Below are 27,242 nucleotides of genomic sequence, written 5' to 3'. Positions count from 1 at the left end.
ATGGGGGGAAGTGAGGCCTGGATAAAATTAGCGACATTGTTGAGAGAAATGGAGGATTGTGAAATGGAGAAATATGGTTGGGTAGAAGAAGAGGGCATAGAAGCATGTTGGAGAATTTATGTTATCGGATTGGATATTGACATGGAAGCCAAGAAGGAAGAAGGTGGGATGGAGACTATGAGCACGGATGCCACGAGTGCTATTGATTGGGTTTGAATGGTAGATGGGGGTGCAATTGATTGGGGTTGAAGGATAGGTGTGACGATGTGGGTAGGAGCAAGACCTCCTTGTGTTTGTTGATCAAGAATGGATTTAACAAGATTGGGGGGAAGTCGAGTTCTATTTTCAATAAGAGTCTTTATAAGACCACTAGGATTCTATCGGATGTATTTCTCCATCATTTCTTGATTGTACTTTCAAAATGTTTGTACTTTTGGGGAGAGTTCATCTTGGTCAACCATGTCAGGGCCCCCTTCTTCTTATTGATCTTGGATGTCAGGCTACGCATTTTGGGCAGAACCTTATGTAGAGTCTTGATATAGGGCATTAATGTTCAGCATGTCATATTGTTGTTTGGCCATCTTTTTCTTTCAGGATTGAGTTGTGACCATACAAGAATAACCTTAGAAATATTGATTGGAAGAAAAATATTTGATGAAAGGACTTAGAAAACATCTTGGATTTTGGATTTGGTTTGGATTTGATGAAATTGGATTGATTGATTAATGGGGTCCTTAGATTAGGACACAAGTTTGATTAGGATTTCACCTTAGTCCTTGGATGAGGATTTTAGGTGGGGGATGTTGATGAAACCACAAGCAAGGTAACAACCAAGTTGGGTAATATTTGGCCCTTAGGATAATGATCGAAGCCTTTCTTCTACTAAGGATTGACTAATGATCCCAAGAAAAATAAAGACATAAGATAAGAGTCTTGATCGACCCAAAGGAGGTGGCAAAGATACTTGGGGAGAATTCTTTCCCAAGCATAAAGACTGGATGATTGATTGATTAAGGATGAGGTCTAAATAAAACTTCACAAGGCATAAAACCTTAGTGTGAGGTTAATTTGACGAATGATTGAGAATTGATTTGATTGAGGATTGATTGATTAAAGATGATTGATTGAAGATTGGTTGATGTGCTAAGTCCTTAGAAAATGTTGATGATGAAAGATCAAAGAGAAGTGATAGTGATGATTAGAATAAACTTGATAACTAGACTATTCTTGGTATAAACATGACTCAATAAGTGATTGGTTTGAATGGTAAGTTTTATGAGGGTATGCAAACACCCTGATTCTGGTGATTGTTGGTGTTGAAAGATAAGCTAGATCCTTAGTGTAAATCTCATACTCTTAGTTCATGACTAGCATCAAACTCATTTCTATGACCATGTATGTAATCATGATATTGGTGTAGAAAGGTCCTATGTTTAAGCAAGAGTTTGCGATTTGTATACCAAAAATTTCGGTGTCTAATGAGTTGTGCTTGTGTGAGCTTCTTTTTCTTGATTGGGTGGTGGATTGACTTCTTAGGATGTTTTTACAACTTCATCTTATTAAATATAAAGTGAGCGGAGTTTTGACGTAGTTGGAAGACTTGGATTTTGTTATGACTTGGACTTGATGAAGGTTGGTTCAATGTTTTTATATGACTAGGGTATGATTTGGGTATGAATTGAATAGGACATGGAAATGATTAGGGACTAAGAAATGACTCAGATTATGATGATTAGGATGTTGACTTGGATAGACTAATTATACTCTTGGCAAGAAGACATAGCAAACACATTAGCCATTGATTCAAACAAATACATCAAGAACATCATGTTACCCTAGGAAGTTGGCTGAGGAGGAAAACCTTTTCTTGTTGACTCAGGTACACACCCAATAGCTAATCAGAATATGACCACTAAGTCTCACGCAATGGATTCTCAATATTGTATTAGCCAACTCCAAACACTAATGGGAGCACAAAATGGCAAGTCTCTTGGGGGAGTTACTATCCCCCTTGCAAAAAGATTATCCACCTTTTAAAGGTGAACTGGGTGGCTTCTAATCCTGAGGCTATTAGTAAGGATTTTTTGTTTGAAGACTACTCCTTGTAGTCACCCAAGTGTGATTAAGGCCTATAGCCTTACAAAGTACTGAGAAAAATGTAGTCATGTAAGCATGATCGAGGCCAAAAGGCCGTACAGAATGCACGATATGAGAGTGAACTCTAAAATAGCTCTATCCTCCAGAATTTTCATCCCAAGAGGCTTATTTATTATAGTGAATTGGAATGCTTGGGTTTTAGTCATACTCACTTGGGTCATTCAACTCTCACCAATGCCTATGTGAATGTGTCAAACAAATTAGGAAGGTATGCACACAACAAACTTAAAAAGATTCTGGGGTCTATATTTCTGATTTTCTATATAGACAAGAGTATACTCTCCTACCTCTACACTTTCCCCAAACACAATCAAGCACTTGATCTTTTACCCCTAATTGAAAGTAAGTGCCTAGAAAAATGATTAAGAAAATACAACATTTGGTCAAATTTTCTTAGGCAACCTACAAAACAAACATGTTAGTAGCCTCAAAGTTGGATCAATGAAATCTTTGACGAGTGGAATCTTGGGCCGATGTCCTGTAGAAGATAGGTTAGTAGTCTCGGGTAATGCACTTTTTTTTTGGCTTTTGAAATGTTTTGATTTTTATGATTTTTTGATTTTTTGAATTTTTTTTTTTTTTCAATTTTATGTCTTTTTTAGGTTTTATGATTTCTTTTTGGATTTTTTGACTTAATATGAAAAAACACAATGAAATGATACAAAATAAAAAATGAAAACAAGATCACTTATTTCAAGTGTACTCAACTTCGACACTAGGATGCGAGAGGAGAGCATACATAAGTGGGTCTTGGGTTTAAACTACACTTGCTCTTTTTAATTCGAAATCCAAATGTGTAGAGTTCATTTTAATCCCATTTTGAAAATGTGATTAAAACACACCAAACTGATTATCTAAAAAAAACCATACTTTCAAAAGTGAACTCCTTATGACTTTTTGATAAATTTCAAAAAAAAAAATTCTCAAAAATTCTCAAAGGAAAGGTCAAATTTGGACGTGTTCAACTAATTTTTGAAGACAAATCTTGAAAAAATGGTTTAAACCATAGATTAGATCTCTGAATCATCTTTCCAACACTTTTAGAAAATAAAAAATCCGAGTTAATATGCAAAGGTTATGCCTTTTTTCATTTTTTACCCTATATTTTTGCTTGTTCCTAGAGCCTCATAATCAACTAAAAATTAGTTATTGTTAATGTTTTAATGCTGAAGTTTTTATGGCCAAACTCCATGTTGGCTGGGAGATTTTAATTGTTTTATTTTTTGGTTACCCATATACGCAAACAATTAAATCTCAAGTCTTATATGTCCTATGAAAAAATTATTTCTAGGTTATGCTGTACTAGGCCCATTTATTCTATAGTTAAAATTTCATAAGAAACAGAGCACTCAGTAAAAAGTTATGGAGGTTTTCCTATGGAAACCCAAAAGAACAATTGCCATTGAACTTGAACCTTGAACCTTTTCAAAAAGTTCAAAGTTCGGGTTCAAGTTCAAAGTTCAAATTCAACTGAAGCGGGTTTCATAATTTTTGTTCATTGAACTTGAACTTTGAACCTTTTTGGTTCAAGCCCATAGGTTCAAGCGCACAAGTAAAAAAGGTTCAAAGTTCAAATTTTGGGTTCATTGTAATTTTTGGTCTTTGAACTTGAACTTTGAACCTTCTTTTCTTCAAGGTTCAAAGGTTCAAGTGTGCAGGTTCAAGCGTGCAGGTTCAAGGTTCAAGGTTCAATTTTGGAGGTTCAAATTCAGAGTTCAAATTCATCAGATGCAGGTTCAGAGTGATTTCAGCGAGTTCAATAATCCAATAACATTGGCATGTCTAATGTTTATAATTTTCAATGTAATCTATAACCATGAATTTTCTGAGAGAGAAAAAATCAATCTCAGTGCGGGGGGCATAACTGTCAACTCAACTGCTGGATCGCGCTGTATTTTTAATATGTTTTAGAAAACCTAGTTTTCTAAATTCTCACTGGCGCGATCGGACAAATATTATCACGTTAAAAAGTTATTTATCTCTAAGTATGGGTCTATAAAAATTCTGAGATAAAAGATTTGAAGATTTTTTTAAAAAAAAGTTATTTGGAAGTGGATAAAAGATTAAAGAAAAGATTAATTAATAATATTTCTAGGAATTAGTTATTGATAACTGAAAGTCTCTTAAAAACAAGAGAGACTATATATATGGGGGAAAAAGAAAAGAAAGGGGCTAGAAAAACTATGATTTTTCGAGCAACAGACAATATCCATTTTGTTTTTCTATGAATTGCTTTAAACTGGAATCGATGATTATCAATAAAATGTTATGGTGTGCAGTCTTTGAATTTGTGTGTTTAAAGATTAGCAATATTTCTTGAGAAATCTACTATGGGCATGATATCATTTTATGATCAATTATTTCTATGTTTTTTTTTGAATTCATGGTTACTATTAATTGTTAGCAGATTTATTGTGTATTGAGTTATGTTGATCCCCCTTGTCCTGTGAGGCATGAGAGAGTATTGATTAGACATCAATACTGCTGTGCATTTTCTATGCTCTAAATTTATAAAGTGAACGTGTGTTTGAATTAGAGTTAGTGAGCTCCTATTTAATCTTCAGAATATTATATTTGTTTCAGTTTGAAGGCATTGTTTTGTGTTGATGGATGAATGCTAAAGCCTTTCCATGCTTTCTGGTAAAAAGTGTCAACATTTAATTTTGTATTAAATTCATTGCAAATCATATGAAGAGCTTCCCTCTAATGCAGAGGTTGGATTTTAATTAATTCATCCAATTGTTGGTAATTTGTTTCCTTTCATAAAGGGGCATACAAGAGTTATAATTTTGTTCAAAGAAAACAAATAAATTTCAGGAAAGGGACAAATCTATTTACCAATAGATTTTTGGCAACTCTGTTGGGGACTCAGAATCAAAGATTAGTGCATTTGGTTTCCCTAGATTTTTAGATTTATCTCTGTGTGTGTAGGATTGGCGACTCTATTAAATCATCATGCAAAATCAAAAGGCTGCAAGATTGGGGAAAAGACCAAGTCCCACCAGCTTGTAAATTCTTGAGATGGATGATAAAGTGTTGCATGACTTTTGGGATCACTACAAAGAAATAATTTCTCATGTTGTAAAAACCAAACTAAGTATAACAGACGATCATGTATCTTCTCTTTTATGGAGAAGTCTTTTTGTTAGATTTCACAAGCTCAAAGAGCTAAAAGAAAAGACAAGGTTGTTGCAAGAATATAATAAAAGGTATCCCAATTGAAAGAAGAATTAAAATTTTATGATGATGAGGCTCCATTCATCTCAGTTTCATCTCTCTCCTACAACTACCTTGTCATGAATGAGCAAGAAGTTCAGCAAGAAACGGTTCAGTCTCATGCAAGTCAAACAATGGTAAGTGAGAATAATCAAGACAACATTAGAGAACCTACGAGATTGAATGAAAAAGGTTTTTTGAGGTCTTTCTATTACCTAGAAATAGAAACTTTTAGTTTTAATAGTATGGAAAGTTATCTTGTTCCAAAAAATACAAAGGATGAAAATTTTCAGATTTACATGCAACCAGAGTATGAAGCTTTCAATCTTATACATGAAGTTAATGAAAATGATTCTTTATGTTTAAAAGCTTGTGATGAGTCCTTCATAGAATCATTTCATTTTAACAGTAAAGAAATACAATGTCTTCCTAATGAAGATTGCTATATTTATGATTGAAAGATAAAAATTGACAGTATAAGGATAGAATATAAAGAGATGGTTAAAATGAGAGAAGTGGCCTCCATTTATAGATTTTCAAATTTTAAATGGAGGGTGGAGATCAAAAGATGATGAAGGGCTAGGATTGGTTTGAAGTAGTTGGCATCAATCAAGGATACCTTGAAGGAATAAAAAAGAATATAAAATTCCTTGGGGAAAAGGGGGGAAAGAAATTTGAAATTGCAAAATGAGGATGCATAGGGGGATTCAAATAAATTTGAATTTCTTTGAGAGGCTCAATGTTGATGTGAAATGAGTGGGGAATTTAAAATTGAAGAATAATAATAAGGGGGGAAAAGAATTTGAAATTTAAAAATGAGGATGCATAGAGGGATTCAAATAAATTTGAATTTCTTTGAGAGGCTCAATGTTGATGTGACATGAGCAGGGAATTTAAAATAGAAGAATAATAATATGTGGGATTATGAAAGATTCTAGAAGAATTAATTAGGCTAAGTGGGATTAGGAAAAAGTGATTTGTAGGAATCACATGACTAGATTAATTAATTAAAATTAATTAACTGAGTGGGTTTAGAGGAAATAATTATTGGAGGGACTTTAGAAGAATAGGGAAATAATTAATTTATTTGATAAATTAATTATTGGACTATAGTGACAATATTAATTAAATTAAATTTATTCAATACTGAGAAATAATAAGGATTAACAAAATTAAATAAATTAATCATGTGAGAGAGAATTAAATTAATTAATGCAAATAATTAATTTAAGTGTCTACACAAATCAAACTCCCCTTAATCACTTTCATAACTCAAGCAACAGAAAATAACAATTTTGCTCAAACAGTTTGAATTCAAACAATAACATTACTAAATGCTGGAAAGAGATTAACAAACACAAAATATGGGTTTTGGAATGAAAACACCTAAAGACGTCTTCAAACTTCCTATCATTTCCATGTTTTTCCTAGTCAAACTATCATGCATTGCCCATGAAAAACTGTCATGCACACTTATTGCAACTTCCTTGGTTGAGAACAAAAACTTGAATTCCATGTGTGTGCCCTACTTCGATCTTAAAGGCTTTCAAAACAAAAATAAAGATTTTACAAAGCTAAGCTTTGAAACCATATAATATGCCTCTACAAAATGCCGATGATATGTCATGTCCTACTCACCAAGTATTTCAGTGGGAAATAATAAAACAAACCAATATGCCTGGTATGTCCTTGTCAGTGCGGTGAATAAACATTATAACATGTTTCAGGTAGTCACTTAGGTGGCTTAACCACTTAGCCATCACCTAGTGACTTAGTCACAACCATATATGCACAAGTTTTCAACGGCAAGCATAAAATGTCAATGCTTCAAATGTCAAGGAAATATCAACCATTTGACACTAATGCCAAAAATTCCTTAGGGGTTAACACATGCTCCAAGAGTTTAACACTAATCTATCTATATTGTCAACCAAAAATTTCTCTAACAAAACCACTCTAATAGACCGCCATGAACTTATAGAACAAATCCTTAAGTTTGGTATGATAAGCACAATATAAATTGAGAAAGAAATTATAGAAAAGATTTGAAAATCTTATCATATATCTATGAGAGTACTTGAAAATTTCTTAAAATATAGCTTCATTTAACTTTCATTGTTTCATAGTATGTAAAATAAAAGAAATAAACTTTGGATTGAATTTATCCATATTATAGTTTTCTTTATTGGCCAAGCTCACCCCGAGAAATTAAGAAATGAAGAGGTAAGGAAAACAAAAGAAAATAAAAAAATTATCAAATGGGTACCAAATAAGTTTAATACTTGGATGGTTTGGACACTAGAGTGATACTTGTCGCAATAATATCATGCCATATATATATGATAGCTGAATTAAGTCCATAAATATGAATATTAATAGAATTTGAGGGTGTCAATTTCTTGATTTCATTCTGTTAATTTTTTTTATATTTTTTATTATTTGCTATTATCTATCTTAATTCAATTATTTGAAATTATGACTAGATTGATGTAAATCAATGTTTAATTTGGGAGTGTTTTATTCTTTAAATAAATATTATACCCTACAAGAATTATTTAAATTATTTAAATTATTCGAGTTTTATCGAAAAAAAGTCATACATTTTAATCTTATATTTTGGAGCATTACATTTTGTAACATTTTAATCTAATATTTTGGGACATTAGACCTTTGAACTCAATGATGATAGTAGATTTACATTAACATTATCTAAAGTGAACCTATAGTACAAATTCACAAAGATCCCCATAGGATCTAGTATTATTATCAAGTTTTCTTAATTTTTCAAGACATCGCGTGATAAAAAGTGGAGATCTTATACTATCAAGAAGTAATCCCACAAGATTTAGTATCATGAATGAGTTTTTATGGAATGCTTTATACCATGCAAGATTTTGCTAAATATGTAACCATCCATGATTTAAGAGCTCCAATGAAAATATACAAGAGATCAAATGTGAGAGAATAAGAGTATCTATCACAAGACGCAAGTATACAATGATAATGAATTATAATGAAATAAAATTTCATTAAGAGCCAATGAGTTATATAGACCAAAATGAAACATAAGATTATCTAGTATTATGACATGTGTCGTAATCAGATTGTGACTTCAGACTTTAAGTGATAAGTATCTTATGTGTATCCTAAGTAAACTTACACAATTACTGTCAATAGAACCTAGGCGATGAGTTGATTACATAACACTCCATTCACACCAACATATTTAAAACTATTACTATTATTTTAGACTTAACTCCTAATATAATTTATATAAGATATTTCATTTAATTTGTATATTATCTAGTATATAATTTATAAATAAATATTCATACATCTAAATTCATTGATTTTAATATTTGATTAGAAGACTCAATAAGATTCCCTCATTAATTTAATTTCATATCTTAAATGTAGAATTTGAACTACAAATAGATACCTTTTCAAAAATATTAGGTATATTGAGAATCAGTTGTAGTTATTTCAAAAAATAGTGTTTCAGTTACATTAAGAGCCAATGTGTTATATAGACCAAAATGAAACATAATATTATCTAATATTATGACATGTGTCGTAATCAGATTATGACTTGAGACTTTAAGTGATAAGTATCTTGTGGGTATCCTAAGTAAACTTACACAATTAGTGTCAATAGAACCTAGGTGATGAGTTGATTAGATAACACTCCATTCACACCAACATATTAAAAAATAATGCTATTATTTTAGACTGAGCTTCTAATATAATTTATATAAGATATTTCATTTAATTTGTATATTATCTAGTATATAATTTATAAATAAATATCCATGCATCTAATTTCATTGATTTTAATATTTGATTAGAAGACTCAATAAGATTTCCTCATTAATTTAGTTTCATATCCTAAATGTAGAATTTGAATTACAAATAGATAGCTTTTCAAAAATATTAGTTATATTAAGAATCAGTTGTAGTTATTTCCAAAAACAGTGTTTCAGGGTCATTTAGTAAATAATTTATTAAATTAGTCGTCCTTCTCATCTCATTTGATTGAATTCATTAAAGTAATAATGTGTGTCTCTAGTATTATATTGTAGTTCTATATCAAGTTGGTCGATCCATATTGATTGTAAATATGATATTATAATGAGTAAACAATACAACTAGTCTTCCTCTGAGCCAAACTCTTCCTTGAAGATTGGTCACAAATTTAAGAGAGTCAAAGCATCCCTTGTGTCCACTTTTAATTCTGAATCACTTCCCTCCTACAATTCTATCCCGAATAAGTCCATTTTTGCACCCATTAGGAGTGATAGACCCCCTTCTCAAATGATCTAAATACAAATTTGTCTTTTCTTATCTTGGATAGAAAGAACCCAGATGATGTCTTGGCCATTACCCATGATTCAATTGTGGATAATTTTAGGATGTTTAAATGGGCTTTCCATGAGATCAAGGGCATCAATATCAAACTTCGGGCAGTCAATAGGAAACAAGAAAATCAAGGTGTAAAATAGTGGATGGTGGACTAGAGAAAATCAATTGTGGACTATGTGCAGAAAACGATGAGCACTGTAAGTGATATAAAGAGAGATTATGATAGAAAAATATCTTTTCTCAAAGATAAACTCAAGAAAGAATATGAAGGCAGACTGAGTCAGATGGAGAATAAATTTTAGAAAGTCAATGGGAACCTTATCTCTCTGGTTACATGTAGACACAAGGTGGTGAAGAGTTTTGTTGAAAGTGTAAATACCATGGTAGGGAAACTAGAAACTATCCATCAAGAAGCAGCTACCTTGGATGTGGATTCCATAGATAAAAAATAGGAGGAAATGGTTGGGCCATCCAAAAGAACCAAAGCCAACTTGAAGAAGAAATTTGCAAACCAAAAAATTTAGGAACTCAAGAAAATTGCTCTAAACATGACTCAACTGGAAACAAAGGTTGCGAAGGCCCTAAAAATTTTGTATTAGTTTCTTCCTCTTTGCTGTCTTTTTGCTAGGTTTTCACTTTTTGTTGACTTTGGGTTTCTATTTTAAAATGGGTATATCTTTATCCAGCTACTTGTTGTAGATCTTTGTTAAAGCGTTTTGAGTCCCTTCAAAACCTGTTTGTTCTGTAAGAAAAAATAATACAACTAGTCTTTTCTTTTTCATTTTAGCCATATGAATTATGGGAATTACAAAGAAAGTTTATCGAATTTTGCATTCAATATAAAACATTTTTTTTAAAATGCATGTATTAATATTAAATAATTTTATTTAAAAAATAAATAAATGATATATTTTAAAAATATATAAAATAACAGAAAACTATACAAAATAATCTTATGGAAGAAAATTATATTTTAAACATATAAAATTACACATCTTTTTAAAAGAATCAAGCTACTAAACTACACATATCTTTTTTAAAAATTAATAATTAAATAAATCTTAAATAAAATTAATAGAACACAAATATATCTTACTAATATACATTACTACATATCTAAAAAATATCAAAATGTTACACAGTAAAAATATGATGGAGAGATAGAAAATAATGTAATTTGAGATATTGACATTCACATGCATGTATGCTATGCATGCATCCATAGAAATATCTTTATAAAGTACATTAGTATGTGTGTTTTAAAAATATCAAATTCCCATGATTAAAATAAAATGAAGATAGAAAGAAAATAATGTGATAGTAGATATTGACCAAAAATATCAAAATATCCCACAATAAAAATAAGATAAAGACAAAAATAAAATAATGTAATTTGAAATATTAACATGCATGTGTTATGCCTACATCCATAGAAATATTTTAATAAACAATTATATGTCACTTATATCTTCCATTAGTCTCTACAAGGCAATGTTTTGTGGCTCAGAGCCACTTGAGATCCATATAACTATTCAACTACGCTTGCTATATATATTACTCTCATTGAACTTGAACTCTAACCCTAACCCTCATTGAACTTGAACCCTAACCCTAAGCCTAAAAGAATCCTAACCTAACCTAACCTCAATCCTAACTCTTATTGAACTTAAGAACTCATACCTTAATCTTAATTAAAAACTCAACCTAATCTCAAACTTGACCTTGCCCTATCCCTAACCCTAGTTCTAATATTGACCATAACCATAATTATAACTTGATATATAATCTTTATTCTAACATTAACCGCAATTCTAATGTTAACCCTAATTATAGCTATAACCCCAATTAAAACCCAACCCTAAACCTAATTTAATCTAAAATTGAATATTTCTCTTAATTAATTTGTAACCCTAATATAACCATTACCCTAACTTAATTCAATGTGGACACTAACTATAATGTAACCTTGACCCTAACCTTAAATCTACCTGAACACATTGCATTATCTACATTGAGTTGCAACAAAAAATTAAAGGATTTTTTTGTGAATTGAATACCCATATGGAGCTTTTAAATGGAAAATGACATAAATACACCAGGATAAATGTAAAATCTAGAGTTTAGAAAATTTGGTGTCCAAAAATAACTTGGAATGACTAAATGAAGAAATTGATAACTAGTCTTGGGAGAAAACTAAAGAAATGGCTGAAATATTCCAGAGATGGATGGTTATTACAAAGGGAATAAAAAAAATATGAATAAAGAGACTAAAAAACCCAGGTGGAAGTCTACATAAGTGACTAAACTAATACAAAACTAGGAGGTAATTATGAGTAACACCAAAGAGATGATTGATCTAGGAGGATTCCCATAATTGATCCAAATTGACAAAAATTGCTTATATTAATGCATGCATTATCCTATAGCATAGGTCTTTAGCTCATGAAAGTTATATCGAATAGTATGCTAGAGATGGAAATTTCAAGGATGTATATGAAACACTAATCCATGGTACACAAGTATAAGAATTCTAGATTACATGTTCATGACAAACTACTATATCATCTTGGTAAATTGTGTGGTCCAAGGGATGAAAGAGTACATGTAACTAGAGAAGCACATACTTCTCTTATTTCTGGTAATTTTGGTAAAAAAATAATAGGTTTGCCCATGCCACTTCTAGTACCTTCTCATTTATGGGAAAGCGTATTTATAGATCTTGTCAAGAGTATACCTATGTTTAAATAAGGGAATTTTAATAGATCGGTTGCACATTTGAAGCAAAAATAGAGACGTAGCACTCAAGGGGTGAACTTCATTAACAACTTGCAATGTATGGTCTATATTTTTTTATTGTTCTCTTTTTTCTTTTTCTTTTTTTTTTTTTTCAGCTTTAGTCTTTTAATTACTTACTGAATTTTATTAATTTAACAAAGTAGTTGACACATTGAATAATGGTATTTAAATTGTTTGGATTCAAATTAGGGTAAGAAGTAGTTATTTCCCACTAATTTGAGATCAATGATTGACTACTATAGGGTCTCTGTAAAGAGCACAACCCTCACCATACATTTTTTACAATAAGAAGTTTATTGGATTCCTTGCTAACCCCTCTACACAAGTTATGTGGAAAGAGGAGAAAACAAGAAAAAGTTGTATGAACTCATCTAATGAGAAGTGAGGGAAAAATAAGAAAAGGTTATATGGACTAATACTTCTAATTGGAAAGAGAAGAAAAGAAAAAAAATCATATGAATTCCTTGCTAACCTCTCTATACACATTGCAACCACAAACCCCATCAAAAAGAATATATCACATAATTTTGCTACTGTACTATAATTGTTTTTAAACATTATCCAGATTAAATTCAAACGATCAATAAAAATAAGATAAAATAATATGAAAATTACTATAAAACTATGATTATTTAAATAGAGTGTTGCCACAACCAGCCATTTACTATAAAACTGTTTGATGATTATTTAAATATCACATAAGAAATCTATATTCCCAATGACTATGGACACGTACGCCCTGACATTATATCGTCCTTTTATGACTCTCACGTTTACTTCTGTATCTCTAAATCACTACAACATGTTGTCGGTGGGACTGACTGTCTTTCACAAGATGGTCATGGGGATTAGAAATAAGTCCGAGTATTAAATATTTTAATTTTTAATTAATTTTTGTCTTCATATAAATGTAATAACCTTTCAATATTGGATTGTCTTTTCGACTTCCGATGAGGACAAAAATGTGGTGGTTGTTCAGCTTCTTTGAAAGCTTCTAAATAAGCCTAATTCGAATCCAATTGCAAGGAGTTGGAGAGTTATAGAGTTACAGAGTTATAGGCATACGCTCCTTCACAAGATTGCTTAAATTGTAGAGGCTCGGGCATACAACTCTCTTTTACAGAGTTTGCCCAAATTGGATAGATTCTAGGCATACAACTCTCTTTTATAGAGTTTGCCCAAATGGGATGGATTCAAGGGCACACAACTCTCTTTCACAGAGTTTGCCAAAAATTGTATGATTCTTATATATTTTCAATGAAATGAAATTTTATATGATTTGTTGTGTTTACAATACCACAAATTCTGCTTTGGGTATTGTCCTTTGAATTGACAAAATAATTCAAATCACGGAAAAAACAGAAAAAAGAATTCACGTAATTTATGATTAATCTGATAACTTTACTTTGATAGCGTTGCTTTTCAGTTTTGCAAGTGTGAGACAATAATGTTACTGAATTCTAGCCCGTGATTATCAATAAGGTGGCTCCCGCTTCATCAGCTGATATGGACGTTGATATTTTTAAAGTTGCCTAAAGTTGGTCGACACTATAAACCAATGTAGCATACGATCTGATCTGATATCTTCCAGATATGCCACCTCATGTCTATTTATAATTTCAAAAAATATACAACTAATAACTATTCAAAATAACATTATGGAAAAAATTAAATATTTTCTATCTTAAAGTTATAAATTATTTTTTCCATCTTAAAGTTATAAAATTATATATATCTTTTCAAAAGAGTCGTGCTGCTAAAACTATAAATATATTTTTTTTAATAAATAAAGCTCAAATAAAAGTAAGAGTGCATAGAAATATCTTAGTAAAACTAGATAATATCAAAATGTCCCACAATACAAATAGGATGAAATGATTTGAGATATGGGCATGCATATGCATGTATGGTATGCCTGCATCCACAATGGCGGCTTCCCTCGTCTTAAGCTCAGTATTTATATGGACAAAGTCCTCTCTCACTTGGTATCACAGCTGACTGAGATCCAGGCCACTGCTCTAGTGCGCTCGCTATATATAAATAAAGAATTTGCAGCATCAATCAAAATTTTTGCATAGGCATCAATGATTAATGCATCTACCTCATAGCCCGTTTCCTCTATCCAAATCTTTCAGGGCTTGATTGCCTCCATGAGAGTCACATCCTTCTTCATGATGAAACAAATGTCGGTAGATTATTTCTCTACTATTTTCTTAGGTATTCCTATTCTAGACCTCATAGATTTCTAAAAAGCCTTGAAGTAACCCCATACCTTATCAACTCTAAGACTTCCCAATGCAACAATTGATTGCTTTATTTTTCTTCCTATCAAGATGTCAAAAACCCATTACTTCCTTCCAGAAATGGGAGTATCATTCAAAAAGTATAACTTTAAGTAGACTAACAAATTTCCATACTAGAACGTGCCCTTCTTCTCACCTTTAATCTTCCCTAAATTGATCAATAACTCCTCAAGCATCCAGTCACAAAGATCTAACTTGATATTTTCTCTCATCAGCTTATAAGCAGCCAAAATGCATGAACTGGAAACTGAATTCAGTCGATTAGACTGAGTTACCTTGTAGTCTACAACCATATTGCCAAATTTGATGTCAATGTCGGTGATGGTGCTCACCTTCATCGATCTCTTGCTTGATGTGGCACCGATGATCTTCCTTACGAATTGATTTGATACTTTCTTATCCGGATGTTTCCCTATTGATGGCAAACTCGTAATTGCTCGGATGGCTTCCTTAGTAATTTTCTAGGGTCTGTCCAGCCATATAAATTCCCCATGTACTCTAATTATTACATATCTGACAATCTTATCCTCGAACTCTGGCATATCCAGAATATCTGTGAACCCTAGATCTTTGATGTGTTTATATGCTAGTTTGATTTTACCAAATTCTCCCATGAGTTCATTCATATACATCCCCTTGATCTTAGAAGTTCCTAAGTCTTCTATATGACAATGAATGTAGGCCCTAACATCTTCCACATATAGCACTCCTTCCATGACGTGAGAAAATGCTCCAACTGAATCTTCCTTGTTAGCCACATGTGGAAAGAATTTGAAAATTGGCCTGAGGAGGTCCTTAAATTCTCCTATAGTTGGATTTGCAATGAAAACAAGAGCAGAAGATGATCCCAATTCCATGATTCAAGAAAAATACCTTTTGTTCACTCTCAGTGAAAACCTCCAACAAATCCTTCCAGATGTCGATGTGATCGCTCAAGAATAAATCTAATCACCTCTGAATAGCTTCTGATTGCACTAAGTTGCTCTGAATTGCTCTAAAATTGCTTTGAATGCTAGGTGGTTGATAATAAAGTGTAATCGGCATTTTATACATCGAGAAAACCCTAATCTTCCATTAACATAAATGACTACTGGTGAAAGATACCAGATCTCACTCTAAACATATCAATGTTGGATAATCCTCTCCAATATCTAGAACATCTTCCATGAAATTTGCATACCCCTAAAGCATTTGCCTTAGTTACTGGATGAGCTCACTGTCGGTGCAGCAATAGCTTCTTCTATCAAATAGGTAACTGAGACAATCCCATCTGATGATTGCTCTTCTATCTTTCTAACCCATCTTTGAGTGTGATCTTGCCGGATTTCACTAACCTTCTCTTTTCCTTTATCATTTGATCCTACATTTCTAACCGATGGATTTTTGCTTCTATAAAACTTAGCAATATGTCCAATTTCATTGCATGCATAGCATGTAACCTTGTTCTTTTGAATTACCTTGCTAAAACCGGTGAAATTTGAACTGCACTTATTAGCCATATGTCCAAATTTTCCACAAGCATAGAATTTTACATTCATTCTGGAATCTTTTATCTTATGACCAATTTTATTTCATTTAGAACATTTATAGGGAGCAGAATCAGGGTTCTAATTTGCTCTGTTTCTACATTGCCTAGCCATGTGACCAAATCTATTGCAAACAAAAAATCTACCAGTGAATTTATAAGTATTGAACTTCCTTATCAGTGCCTTATGGTTTTGATCTTCATTAGTAGTACCGTAATTCTATCCTTGCTCAAATCCAAGTCCAGTGGAATCTCCAATCCGCCTCTATCTCTTCGATAACTCATCAAGCTATGCTGAGCTGATCTTGAATTTTTCTTTCTACTCAGTTGTAGTAGTTAAATAATCTCTTAGTATTGACATTTGTCTTTCAATTTCTTGCTCATTGCTATGGGATTGTACCAAATCAGACCTCAACATCTCATTTTGATGAGTCAACCTACCACACTCTTCAAATTTGTTCTTTAGGGATACAACAAGATCTTCTTCATTTTTCTTTCTATCCTCAGTCTCCTTAGACATCCTTATAGTCATAGCTTGCATTTAATTCTTCATAACCATGTTCTCCTGACTCAATTTCTGACATTGTTCCTTAAGTGCATTTTCATCATCTTGATTTTGCAAAAGTTCCTTTCTCCTAGCTTGAACAGATGATAGTCTCTCTTGTAGGACAAGAATAAATTCTTTAGCATAATTAAACTCATCTTGTTGCTTTAAGTTCTTCAATCTTTCAGCATCATAATCTTCAAGTGCCATCTTAAGCTACTTCTCCAAATCCATATCCAATGGTTCTGGTTTCAGGATCTTTATCAAGTTGTCAAACTTCCTTTGACGCACAAGGCTCTGATACCAATTGTTGGAAACCAATAACATTGAGAGGGTTGGGTGAATTAGTGTTATACCAGAATATAAGATTTTAGCCTTAACAAAACATTCATTCACCAATTGGTATATCGATATAAACAAAATTGAAAAAAGCAATGCAACCATTAAGAGAAATACATAAATGAGAAACATAACACACATTATTATACATGGGAAACCTCAAAGAGGAAAAACCATGGTGGGGCTTGTGACCCACAATATCAGTTCATTGGCCATATGAAGAGATATTAAAATATATGATGGGCCTGCACTTGCAAGAAGGCTTACAACCTAGACCACACTGCTCATCACAATAGGAGCCTCACTGACTACATAACAATCCAGACAACAATCTAGAGAAATATGAACTGCTTAATATAGCATCTCCTATGCAAGAATACAATTATGTTTTAAGATCAGTCTATTCCAGTTAAAACCCTAAACCTCAGTACCAGAATAACCCTTACAATGAGTTCCTCGCATACACAGTCTCTATGATATATTTCACATTACATTATATCCATGTATCACTTCCACATATCTATCCTTATTCAAAATGATCTAATCAATCTCCCCTATATACCCTATACAAATTTATGCCTTATGTCGGCTTACAAGGATATATACAATATCATATTAACATGTTGGCCATATAACATAAATGAATAAGCATTAAAACAAGTTGCTGATGCCGGATCCAAGATGTGTCGGCCTCTAATACCGATGACCTTTACCATACCATGTCGATCTGCATTGCTGGTGACCAAAGAAATCTTTTATCCTGTCGGTGTCGGTGCTAGTGCCGGTGTAGAGTCTATAAAGTGCTTGCCGGTACACCATATGAAGTCGGAACCCAAAATAATGTTTCCATCAATGACAACATAGTGAAACCTAACCAATAGTGTCAATTTCCAACAACCCTAACCTTAAATCTACCTAAACACATTGCATTATCTACATTGAGTTGCAACAAAAAACAGAGGGATTTTTTTGTGCCTTGAATACCTATATGGAGCTTTTTAAATGGAAAATGACATAAATACACTAGGATAAATTAAAAATCTAGAGTTTAGGAAATTTGGTGTCCAAAAATAGCTTGGAATGACTAAATGAAGAAATTGATAACTGGTCTTGGCAGAAAAATAAATAAATGGCTGAAATATTCCAGAGATGGATGGTTATTACAAAGGGAATAAAAAAGTATCAATAAAGAGACTAAAAAACCCTGCTGGAAGTCTACATATGTGACTTAACTAATACGAAACTAGGAGGTAATTATGAGTAACACCAAAGAGATGATTGATCTAGGAGGATTCCCTTAATTGATCCAAATTGATGATTTATAACATCGACAAAAAGTCCTTATATTAATCCATGTATTATCCTATAGCATAGTTCTTTAGCTCATGAAAGTTATATCGAATAGTATGCTAGAGATGGAAATTTCAAGGATGTATATGAAACACCAATCCATGGTACACAAGTATAAGAATTCTAGATTACACATTCATGACAAACTGCTATATGATCTTGGTAAATTGTGTGGTCCAAGGGATGAAAGAGTACATGTAACTAGAGAAGCACATACTTCTCTTATTTCTGGTCATTTTGGTGCACGTAAAGCAGTAGCTTAGTTGCAACATTATTGTTATTTTCCTCAAATGAATGAAACTATGTAAAAATATGTAAATGGGTGTGTCATTTGTGCTACAAGTGAACTCGGTAACAAAATAATAGGTTTACCCATGCCACTTCCAATACCTTCTCATTTATGGGAAAGTGTATTTATAGATTTTGTCAAGAGTATACCTATGTTTAAACAAGGGAATTTTAATAGATCGGTTGCACATTTGAAGCAAAAATAGAGACATAGCACTCAAGGGGTGAACTTCAATTAACAACTTGCAATGTATGGTCTATATTTTTTTATTGTTATCTTTTTTCTTTTTTCTTTTCTTTCTTTTTTTCAGTTTTAGTCTTTTAATTACTTATTGAATTTTATTAATTTAACAAAGTAGTTGACACATTGAATAATGGTATTTAAATTGTTTGGATTCAAATTAGGGTAATGAAGTAGTTATTTCCCACTAATTTTGGACCAATGATTGACTACTATAGGGTCTCAGTAAAGAGCACAACCCTCACCATACAATTTTTACAATAAGAATTTTATTGGATTCCTTGCTAACCCCTCTACACAAGTAATGTGGAAAGAGGAGAAAACAAGAAAAAGTTATATGAACTAATACTTCTAATTGGAAAGAGAAAATAAAAAAAATCATATGAATTCCTTGCTAACGTCTCTATACACATTGCAACCACAAACCCCATCAAAAATAATATCTCACATAATTTTGCTGTTGTACTATAATTGTTTTTAAACATTATCCAGATTAAATTCAAAAGATCAATAAAAACAAGAGCTGTGATATACAGCTAGAGTCCCTGCCTTATGCTAAATCTGGTGAGGGAAAGGTAGAGATTGTGGGCACTAGGAGAAAATGAAATATGGGAAATGAAGAAATATCAGTACTATGCTGTAAAATCATAGTCGAATTGAGATTGCTCAAACTGTCTCATGATTTAGAGCTTAACATCTTGATTATTCAACTCTGTATTTTTTGTGCTTAGGTGGATTAAGATTGATGGGTTAAACTGAAGGCATCAAAATAAGAAAAACCGTATGAATATGAGAAGAAAAGATTTTTAATTCTCTTGAAATAGCGTGTAGGTGAACATGGACTGAAATTTATCTTTATAGTCTTTGAGGCATAAATAAATAAATAAGCATAGCACAAAATGCTATTGACTTTAGTTGCAGTGATGTGTCACAGAAAGCTACAGACATGTATTAGTGGACAACAAAAGAAATCATATCCAAATATAAGTTGTCATGAGAACCGTCAAAGGTTAAGAACAATTTTCTAGTATAAAGTTACTTTGAGCATGTAAAAAATGTATAAAAATAAATAATACTACATATGAAAAGGTAACAACTTTTCTCACTTTACTGCTTGCAGGAATCTTTCTTTAAAAAAATACATATATAATATGATTTTAAAAACAATTTACAACTGATATTTGGTACAAAACTGATAACTGGTTGTGGTGTTCTAAGAACTAGTTTTCAAAACTAGTATAAAGTGGCAGTTTGGAAAGTGTAGTGTGTAATACCATGCGGGTTCTGAATGCAACTGAATAGTGCAAAAGATTTGGATTTACAAAAACTAAGCATAATATCAAAAGTTTGTTGTGAAAGACAATTAACTAGTTATTTACAAAACAAAAATAATCTAATTTGGGATACATGGTCTAACAACTATGTAATATCTTATCTTTTATTTGGAAAAGAACATTGAAATTATGCTAATGCTCTTGATTGAATGAAATCATTCAATTGGTGAAAATCCTAGCAAAAGGTAAAAGATAAATAAGAAAATGTTTCTTATCTAAACCAATTAACTTGGCAAAGAAAGCAACATGACATGAAATGAACTAGAGTACACTACAAGATGAGCTATCTGAAGCCTAAGTTGTCTTCAAGCATCTTTAAATGTTGAAGAGTTTCACATTAATATTAAACTATCTTTGAGAGAGCAAACCATTGTGTATTGTTATTGTTTTCAAACAACTTTAAATGTTGAAGAGCTTCACATTAATATTGAACTATCTTTGAGGGAGAAAACTATTGTGTACTGTTATTGATACCTCAGAAGTGTCACATCACCTATCAAATTAGCATGGAAAGCTACATCTCTCTAACTTATCAACACTGGTAGAAGCAAAGATATGACCTTAAGGTAATTTCAAAAGACATAGAGAAATTTACTATTATTCAGATATCACTTTAAAAACTGTATCTATTTCTTTATTAAAATTAAAAGAATTACACTACACTTGTTCAACAATCTCTCTCTCTTACAGAATACAAGAACTCTAGGATTTACAAATGAATAAACTCCATCTCAGTGAATTATTACCTAGGCTAGATGAAAAAAAAACAAAGCCTAATATTTTGGTCATATATGTTTGAAGAACAAATCAAAAGAAACAACTTTAAGAAATAGTTACTTACCTTGAGCAGTAAGCATGTGAAATTTGTAAGACTGTGTTGTGCAAAGGATACCCTGCCAGACAAAAACACATTTATATTGTCAATTCATATCACAATATTATCCTTTACAAAGAAGAAAAGCTGAGTTTGGGAATCCATTTTTCTCTATTGGGTGTTTCTTACCTAACCCACTTGTCTAATAATAAAGAAAAAAAAAAACACAACTTCAAGGAAAGTGAACCCCAGTTTCCCTATATTCTGCTAAAATTTATATGCCCCCGAATCCATTCAAAAAGCGTTGCATAATAAAACTATTAAAATACTGAATATCCCTATCAAACTCCATGAATGGTAAAGCTAGATGTATGCTCACTCAAGTTTTAGCCAACTGGAAAAAGGAAAAAGGAAAAAGAGGAAGGTTCAGGAATCCACTTTACTCCATTGTGATTTTTTTATCATACCCACTTGCAAAATAATTACACAACTTCAATCTCAATGAGCCCTAGTGTCCTTGTATTCTGCTTAAATTTATAAATTTATAATCCTATGATTCCGTTCAACAAGGATAGCTATTATCACTATCAAATTCACACGGGTTTCATTTAAAGAATACTTCATTCAATATTCGATACAAGACCTCAAATTCAATTAGAAATGCAAAATGTCAGTACAAAATGAATTTGAAAAATAAACACGGAATGCATAGGATAGGCCTAGTGCACCAGTAGGCAATGTAAGAAGGCTACAGGCCATGCTGATACTGTAATACTATTATGCAAACGGAAAAAATGGAGCATGCCCAGGTTTTGTAACTGCCATGAAATGCAATGGTTGTAATATACACACAAATTTTGTCTTGAGTTATTTGTTGCAACTGCACAAACAACCTTGAAGGTGAAACCCCTACCAGTTGCAGGGAAATAAGAATGGAATTGGTATTATGCAGATTTCTATCTACATTTGCAAAAAAGAGTCCCGAGCTTTAACCTATAAGTGCACACCAATGGAAGGGTCAAATTGAATAGGATTATAGAATTTTCCCTACAAATATTTGATAGGCGAATGGCTGACTTGGTGGGAGGATGGTTTGCCCCTCGAAATTGTTTGTTGGGATCAAAGAGTAGTTAATGGGTAACGAGACCAGCCTGTAGTGGTGTGCAGACTAAAAAAATTCCTCTTAATCGCGGCTTTCAAAATTCATAAAGATCCCTAATGCAAGTGGACAACAAAAATGTCCAATCTGATATTGATTTGCTGGATAAAAAAATTCATATGCATTATAGAAACACCTCAAATTCCTGCCATTGTTGTGGCGAATTTTGTGGACAACGGAATATAAAAAAAAAAACATTTCCGCTCTTCTGCTTCGTTTCAAGCGAGAAATCTATGATTTTGTAAGGAGAATTTTTCTCAACACAAGAACGACATTGAGGACAAAGTGTCTGTGCAGAAGGATATCAGTAGCCTTAGCCTATGCATTGGCCATAGAGCCAAAAGTCTTGAAAATGAAAATGAAGCTAAATGAAAATTCTTCAAATTAAGTCACAGTAAACAAAGCTCCTGCAAAAAAGTCTGGATACTGTTCTCTAAAACCCCTGTCAGTGAACAAATAAATGAATGAAAGTCTCAGGCAATAATCAGCGATTTTGGAAAATACCCACATTAGTAATAACAATGAAGTTGAGCAATAAAAAAAATAGGGGTTTTAATTAAAAAACAAATAATGAAAATTTTTACTAACAAAAACAGAGAAACAATGGTAGCGTTCTGCAACTAAGAATTGCTGACAAATCATACCTGTATTTATGCAGTCTTCTTAGGAAACTTTTCGCAAACAAAATGGTCTGCTTCCTTAAATCTTTTCAACTTCTGATGAGGACAAAAATGTGGTGGTTGTTCAGCTTCTTTGAAAGCTTATAAATAAGCCCAATTCGAATCCAATTGCAAGGAGTTGGAGAGTTATAGAGTTACAGAGTTATAGGCATACGCTCCTTCACAAGATTGCCTAAATTGTACAGGCTCGGGCATACAACTCTCTTTTACAGAGTTTGCCCAAATTGGATAGATTCTAGGCATACAACTCTCTTTTATAGAGTTTGCCCAAATGGGATGGATTCAAGGGCACACAACTCTCTTTCACAGAATTTGCCAAAAATTGTATGGTTCTTATATATTTTCAATGAAATGAAATTTTATATGATTTGTTATGTGTTTACAATACCACAAATTCTGCTTTGGGTATTGTCCTTTGAATTGACAAAATAATTCAGATCACCGAAAAAACAGAAAAAAGAATTCACGTAATTTGTGATTAATCTGATAACTTTACTTTGATAGCGTTGCTTTTCAATTTTGCAAGTGAGAGAAAATAATGTTACTGAATTCTAGCCCGTGATTATCAATAAGGTGGCTCCCGCTTCATCAGCTGATATGGACGTTGATATTTTTAAAGTTGCCTAAAGTTGGTCGACACTGTAAACCAATGTAGCATACGATCTGATCTGATATCTTCCACATATGCCACCTCATGTCTATTTATAATTTGAAAAAATATACAACTAATAACTATTCAAAATAACATTATGGAAAAAATAAAATATTTTCTATCTTAAAGTTATAAAAATATATATATCTTTTCAAAAGAGTCGTGCTGCTAAAACTATAAATATTTTTTTTTTAATAAATAAAGCTCAAATAAAAGTAAGAGTAAGAGTGCATAGAAATATCTTAGTAAAACTAGATAATATCAAAATGTCCCACAATACAAATAGGATGAAATGATTTGAGATATGGGCATGCATATGCATGTATGGTATGCCTGCATCCACAATGGCGGCTTCCCTCGTCTTAAGCTCAGTATTTATATGGACAAAGTCCTCTCTCACTTGGTATGTCTGAATCATTGAACTTGGTGTCTTTCACAAGATGGGAATTCTAACTAATTTCATTCTTCTTATTGTATGCTTTCTCAAGAAAGTTCATATAGTTTGTAATTAATTTGACTCGAATCTAAACAATTTTTCTTTGCTAGCTTGCTTATGAGTTTTTTGTTGTTTGGAATTGACAGTCAGTAGCAGCTATCCGAGCGGCGCATTTGCAGGGTGAAAGGGTCTCTTGGACTCCGAGTATGGCGTACTGGCACGAGAAGCTGCCCACAACACCCATGCCAGAAGCTCTGAAGGAACTCATCTCAGCCAACGATGAGAAAGTGGAGGTGAACGTGGGCAAGGGAGGAGTGAAGGTGAACGTGGGCAAGGGAGGAGTGAAGGTGAACGTGGGGATGCCTCCGAGAAAAGTTGGGACGCAAAAACAGGCAAAAGGAGTTGGGAGGTGCGTCGCGGGCATCAATTACGCTGCAATTACGCAAATGCCAAGGGACATATCGCTGTGCATGCTTCTGCTGGAGAAAGATTTGGTAGGCGGAACCAAAGTGCCTCTCACCTTTCTGCACGAAAGCATTCCCAATTCTCATCAGAAGTATTTTCTTCCACGCGCCGTTGCAGACGAAATCCCTTTCTCCTCCGACAAGCTTTCCGTAGCGTTGAAGGAGCTCAACATAGCGCCAGATTCCATCACGGCCCTGGCTATGAAGGAGACTTTACAAGATTGTGAAAGTCCTGCTATGAAGGGCGAAACCAAATTCTGCCCAACATCGTTGGAGGCCATGATTGATTTCACCACGTCGAAGCTGGGAAGCAATCGCTTGACTGTGCTGGCGACGAATTTTTCAAAGACGTCAAAATCTGTAAGGCAGGAGTATACCATTACGGGAGTGAAATACGAGAGCAAAGAAGACAAGGCAGTGTATTACTGCCACAGTTCACAATATCCATATGCGGTGTATCTCTGCCACGATCTGCAAGGTACGAGGACCGCAAGAGTTTGGGTGAAGGGCGAAGATGGCAGCACGGTGGAGGCGGCAGCCATCTGTCACACGAAAACCAGTTCCTGGAATCCTGACAACATGGTATTCCAGGTGTTGAACGTGAAGCCTGGTGCCGCTTCTATCTGTCATCTCGCTCGCCAAGGGGACGTTTTGTGGCTCACCGCTGACTGAGATCCAGGCCACTGCTCAAGTGCGCTCGCTATATATAAATAAAGAATTTGCAGCCTAAGGAGCAGCAGAACATGCTTTTCAAGTTTGTTGAGTGGAGCAATAGCTCTCTTTCTGTCATTTAGCACTATCGTTTGTAGTGAGAAGCAGTAGCTTTCTGTCAATTAGCACTGTCTCACATGTACACATATTGCATTTATAGACAATAAAACGTTATTATTAATGTCTGTTAGCATCTATAGTTGCAGCAAGTAAGATGTTAATTCAACGTTTCTATGTAAAATCATTCCTTTCTTTTTAATACACCTCATATATGAATCAATATCTAAAAGATAAAATAAATACACACATTCATTCAAACCAAGGAAGGAAAATGAGTTTCCAAAAGATTTTATAATGTGATGTTATTTTAATAATATGATTTTATTTTAATTACTTAATAATTATTTTGAAATATATTTTTAAGATATAAAACAATCACTCCATTTTATCTATTATTTTTCATATAGCTTATCCATTTTTTATGTTTTTGATTAGAGTAAAATGGGTTTTGAAAGGACTTGAAACTCTTGACACTAAGAGACAACCAACCCTAAAGAGCCAAAAGATAACCAACAACTAGCTCCAACTAAACAAAAGACAAAAAAAGGGTATGGCGCCCAACCCAATAGCCTATAGAATTTCAGCATTCTTGTTAATAATATTTTCATTGATATTTAGCACATCCTAGAAAACCTGGGCTTGAACAGTCTTACCTTTGTCCCAACTTTGAGTTCTAGATCAAGGGCCAAGAATAGGTCTATCTGCATCATGTTGAACAACTGCATCATTCTTCCTGGAAATAGAGGTGTCTAATGCCCACCAAAATACCCTAGAGAAAATAACTAAACTAACAGATTTTTTTTTTAAAACATCTACCAATACAACATATTCATCCCATTATTCATTAAGCAAACATCCAAACATACACATCTAATTCATAATCATAAACAAATGAATGTAGTATGCTAGTGGAATAACAATACATCTCACTAACAATCATTCCCTAGGGTATCTCAACACCATTACTTAACTATCGTTAACACATAAACAAATCCATATACCATGATACCATTAACCTCCAATTTATTCATACTATCCATATACACTCAGAAGATAACCAAATCACATTACTTAATTGTTTAATTCCTTTCCAATCTAGAATTACATACATAAATAATATCCATTTACAACATTCATAATCTATTACAACATATCATGATCTCAACCGACAACAAGTCCTATCATGTGTGACCACAGGATATTAGTTACACAATCTCCTAACCAACAATTATCCATGCATATCCAATCTTCAATTCTAAAAAGTAAACATTTCTCCTTTCTAATAGAAGATTGCACACAAGTCTAAAGAATGATTTTCATTTCAATCACATAAGATACACATATTCCCAATCCAATAACTTCATTCTTCATTCATGAACCTTAATCCCTAATAGCATAGATATTCATTAACCAGGATACAATATAGGGCAAACAAGGATTACTACACTATATTTTATTACAAGGGTAATGGTCACATCCTACCACATCCTAATCTAGTTCCAGCAGGTAAGATGTTAATTCAATGTTTCTATGTAAAATCATTCCTTTCTTTTTAATACACCTCATATATGAATCAATATCTAAAAGATAAAACAAATACACACATTCATTCAAACCAAGGAAGGAAAATGAGTTTCCAAAAGATCTTATAATGTGATGTTATTTTAATAATATGATTTTATTTTAATTACTTAATAATTATTTTGAAATATATTTTTAAGATATAAAACAATCACTCCATTTTATCTATTATTTTTCATATAGCTTATCCATTTTTTATGTTTTTGATTAGAGTAAAACAGGTTTTGAAAGGA

The 27,242-nt window shown here is 32.7% G+C and overlaps 1 protein-coding gene across 1 annotated transcript; it reads left to right on the top strand.

Annotated features, from left to right (window-relative positions):
• On the top strand, positions 1-25,329 carry LOC131860455 (BURP domain-containing protein 3-like). Its single transcript, XM_059214857.1, has 2 exons — positions 1-210; positions 24,340-25,329. Exons 1-2 carry the CDS (start codon positions 1-3, stop codon positions 25,327-25,329), a joined length of 1,200 nt encoding a protein of 399 aa, XP_059070840.1.
• Positions 25,330-27,242: the final 1,913 nt, after the last annotated feature.

Source organism: Cryptomeria japonica, unplaced genomic scaffold, assembly GCF_030272615.1.
Source record: "Cryptomeria japonica unplaced genomic scaffold, Sugi_1.0 HiC_scaffold_12, whole genome shotgun sequence".
Classification (NCBI taxonomy): Eukaryota; Viridiplantae; Streptophyta; class Pinopsida; order Cupressales; family Cupressaceae; genus Cryptomeria; species Cryptomeria japonica.
The sequence above is the reverse complement of the archived record's forward strand: the minus strand, read 5'-3'. Positions and strand labels throughout refer to the sequence as shown.

Bases quoted from the DNA above. Each gene is read 5' to 3' on its own strand.
- LOC131860455 (XM_059214857.1), top strand. From the start codon at position 1: ATGGGGGGAAGTGAGGCCTGGATAAAATTAGCGACATTGTTGAGAGAA. The intron at 211-24,339 runs GTTTGAATGGTA...TGGAATTGACAG, and splicing joins CCACGAGTGCTATTGATTGG to TCAGTAGCAGCTATCCGAGC.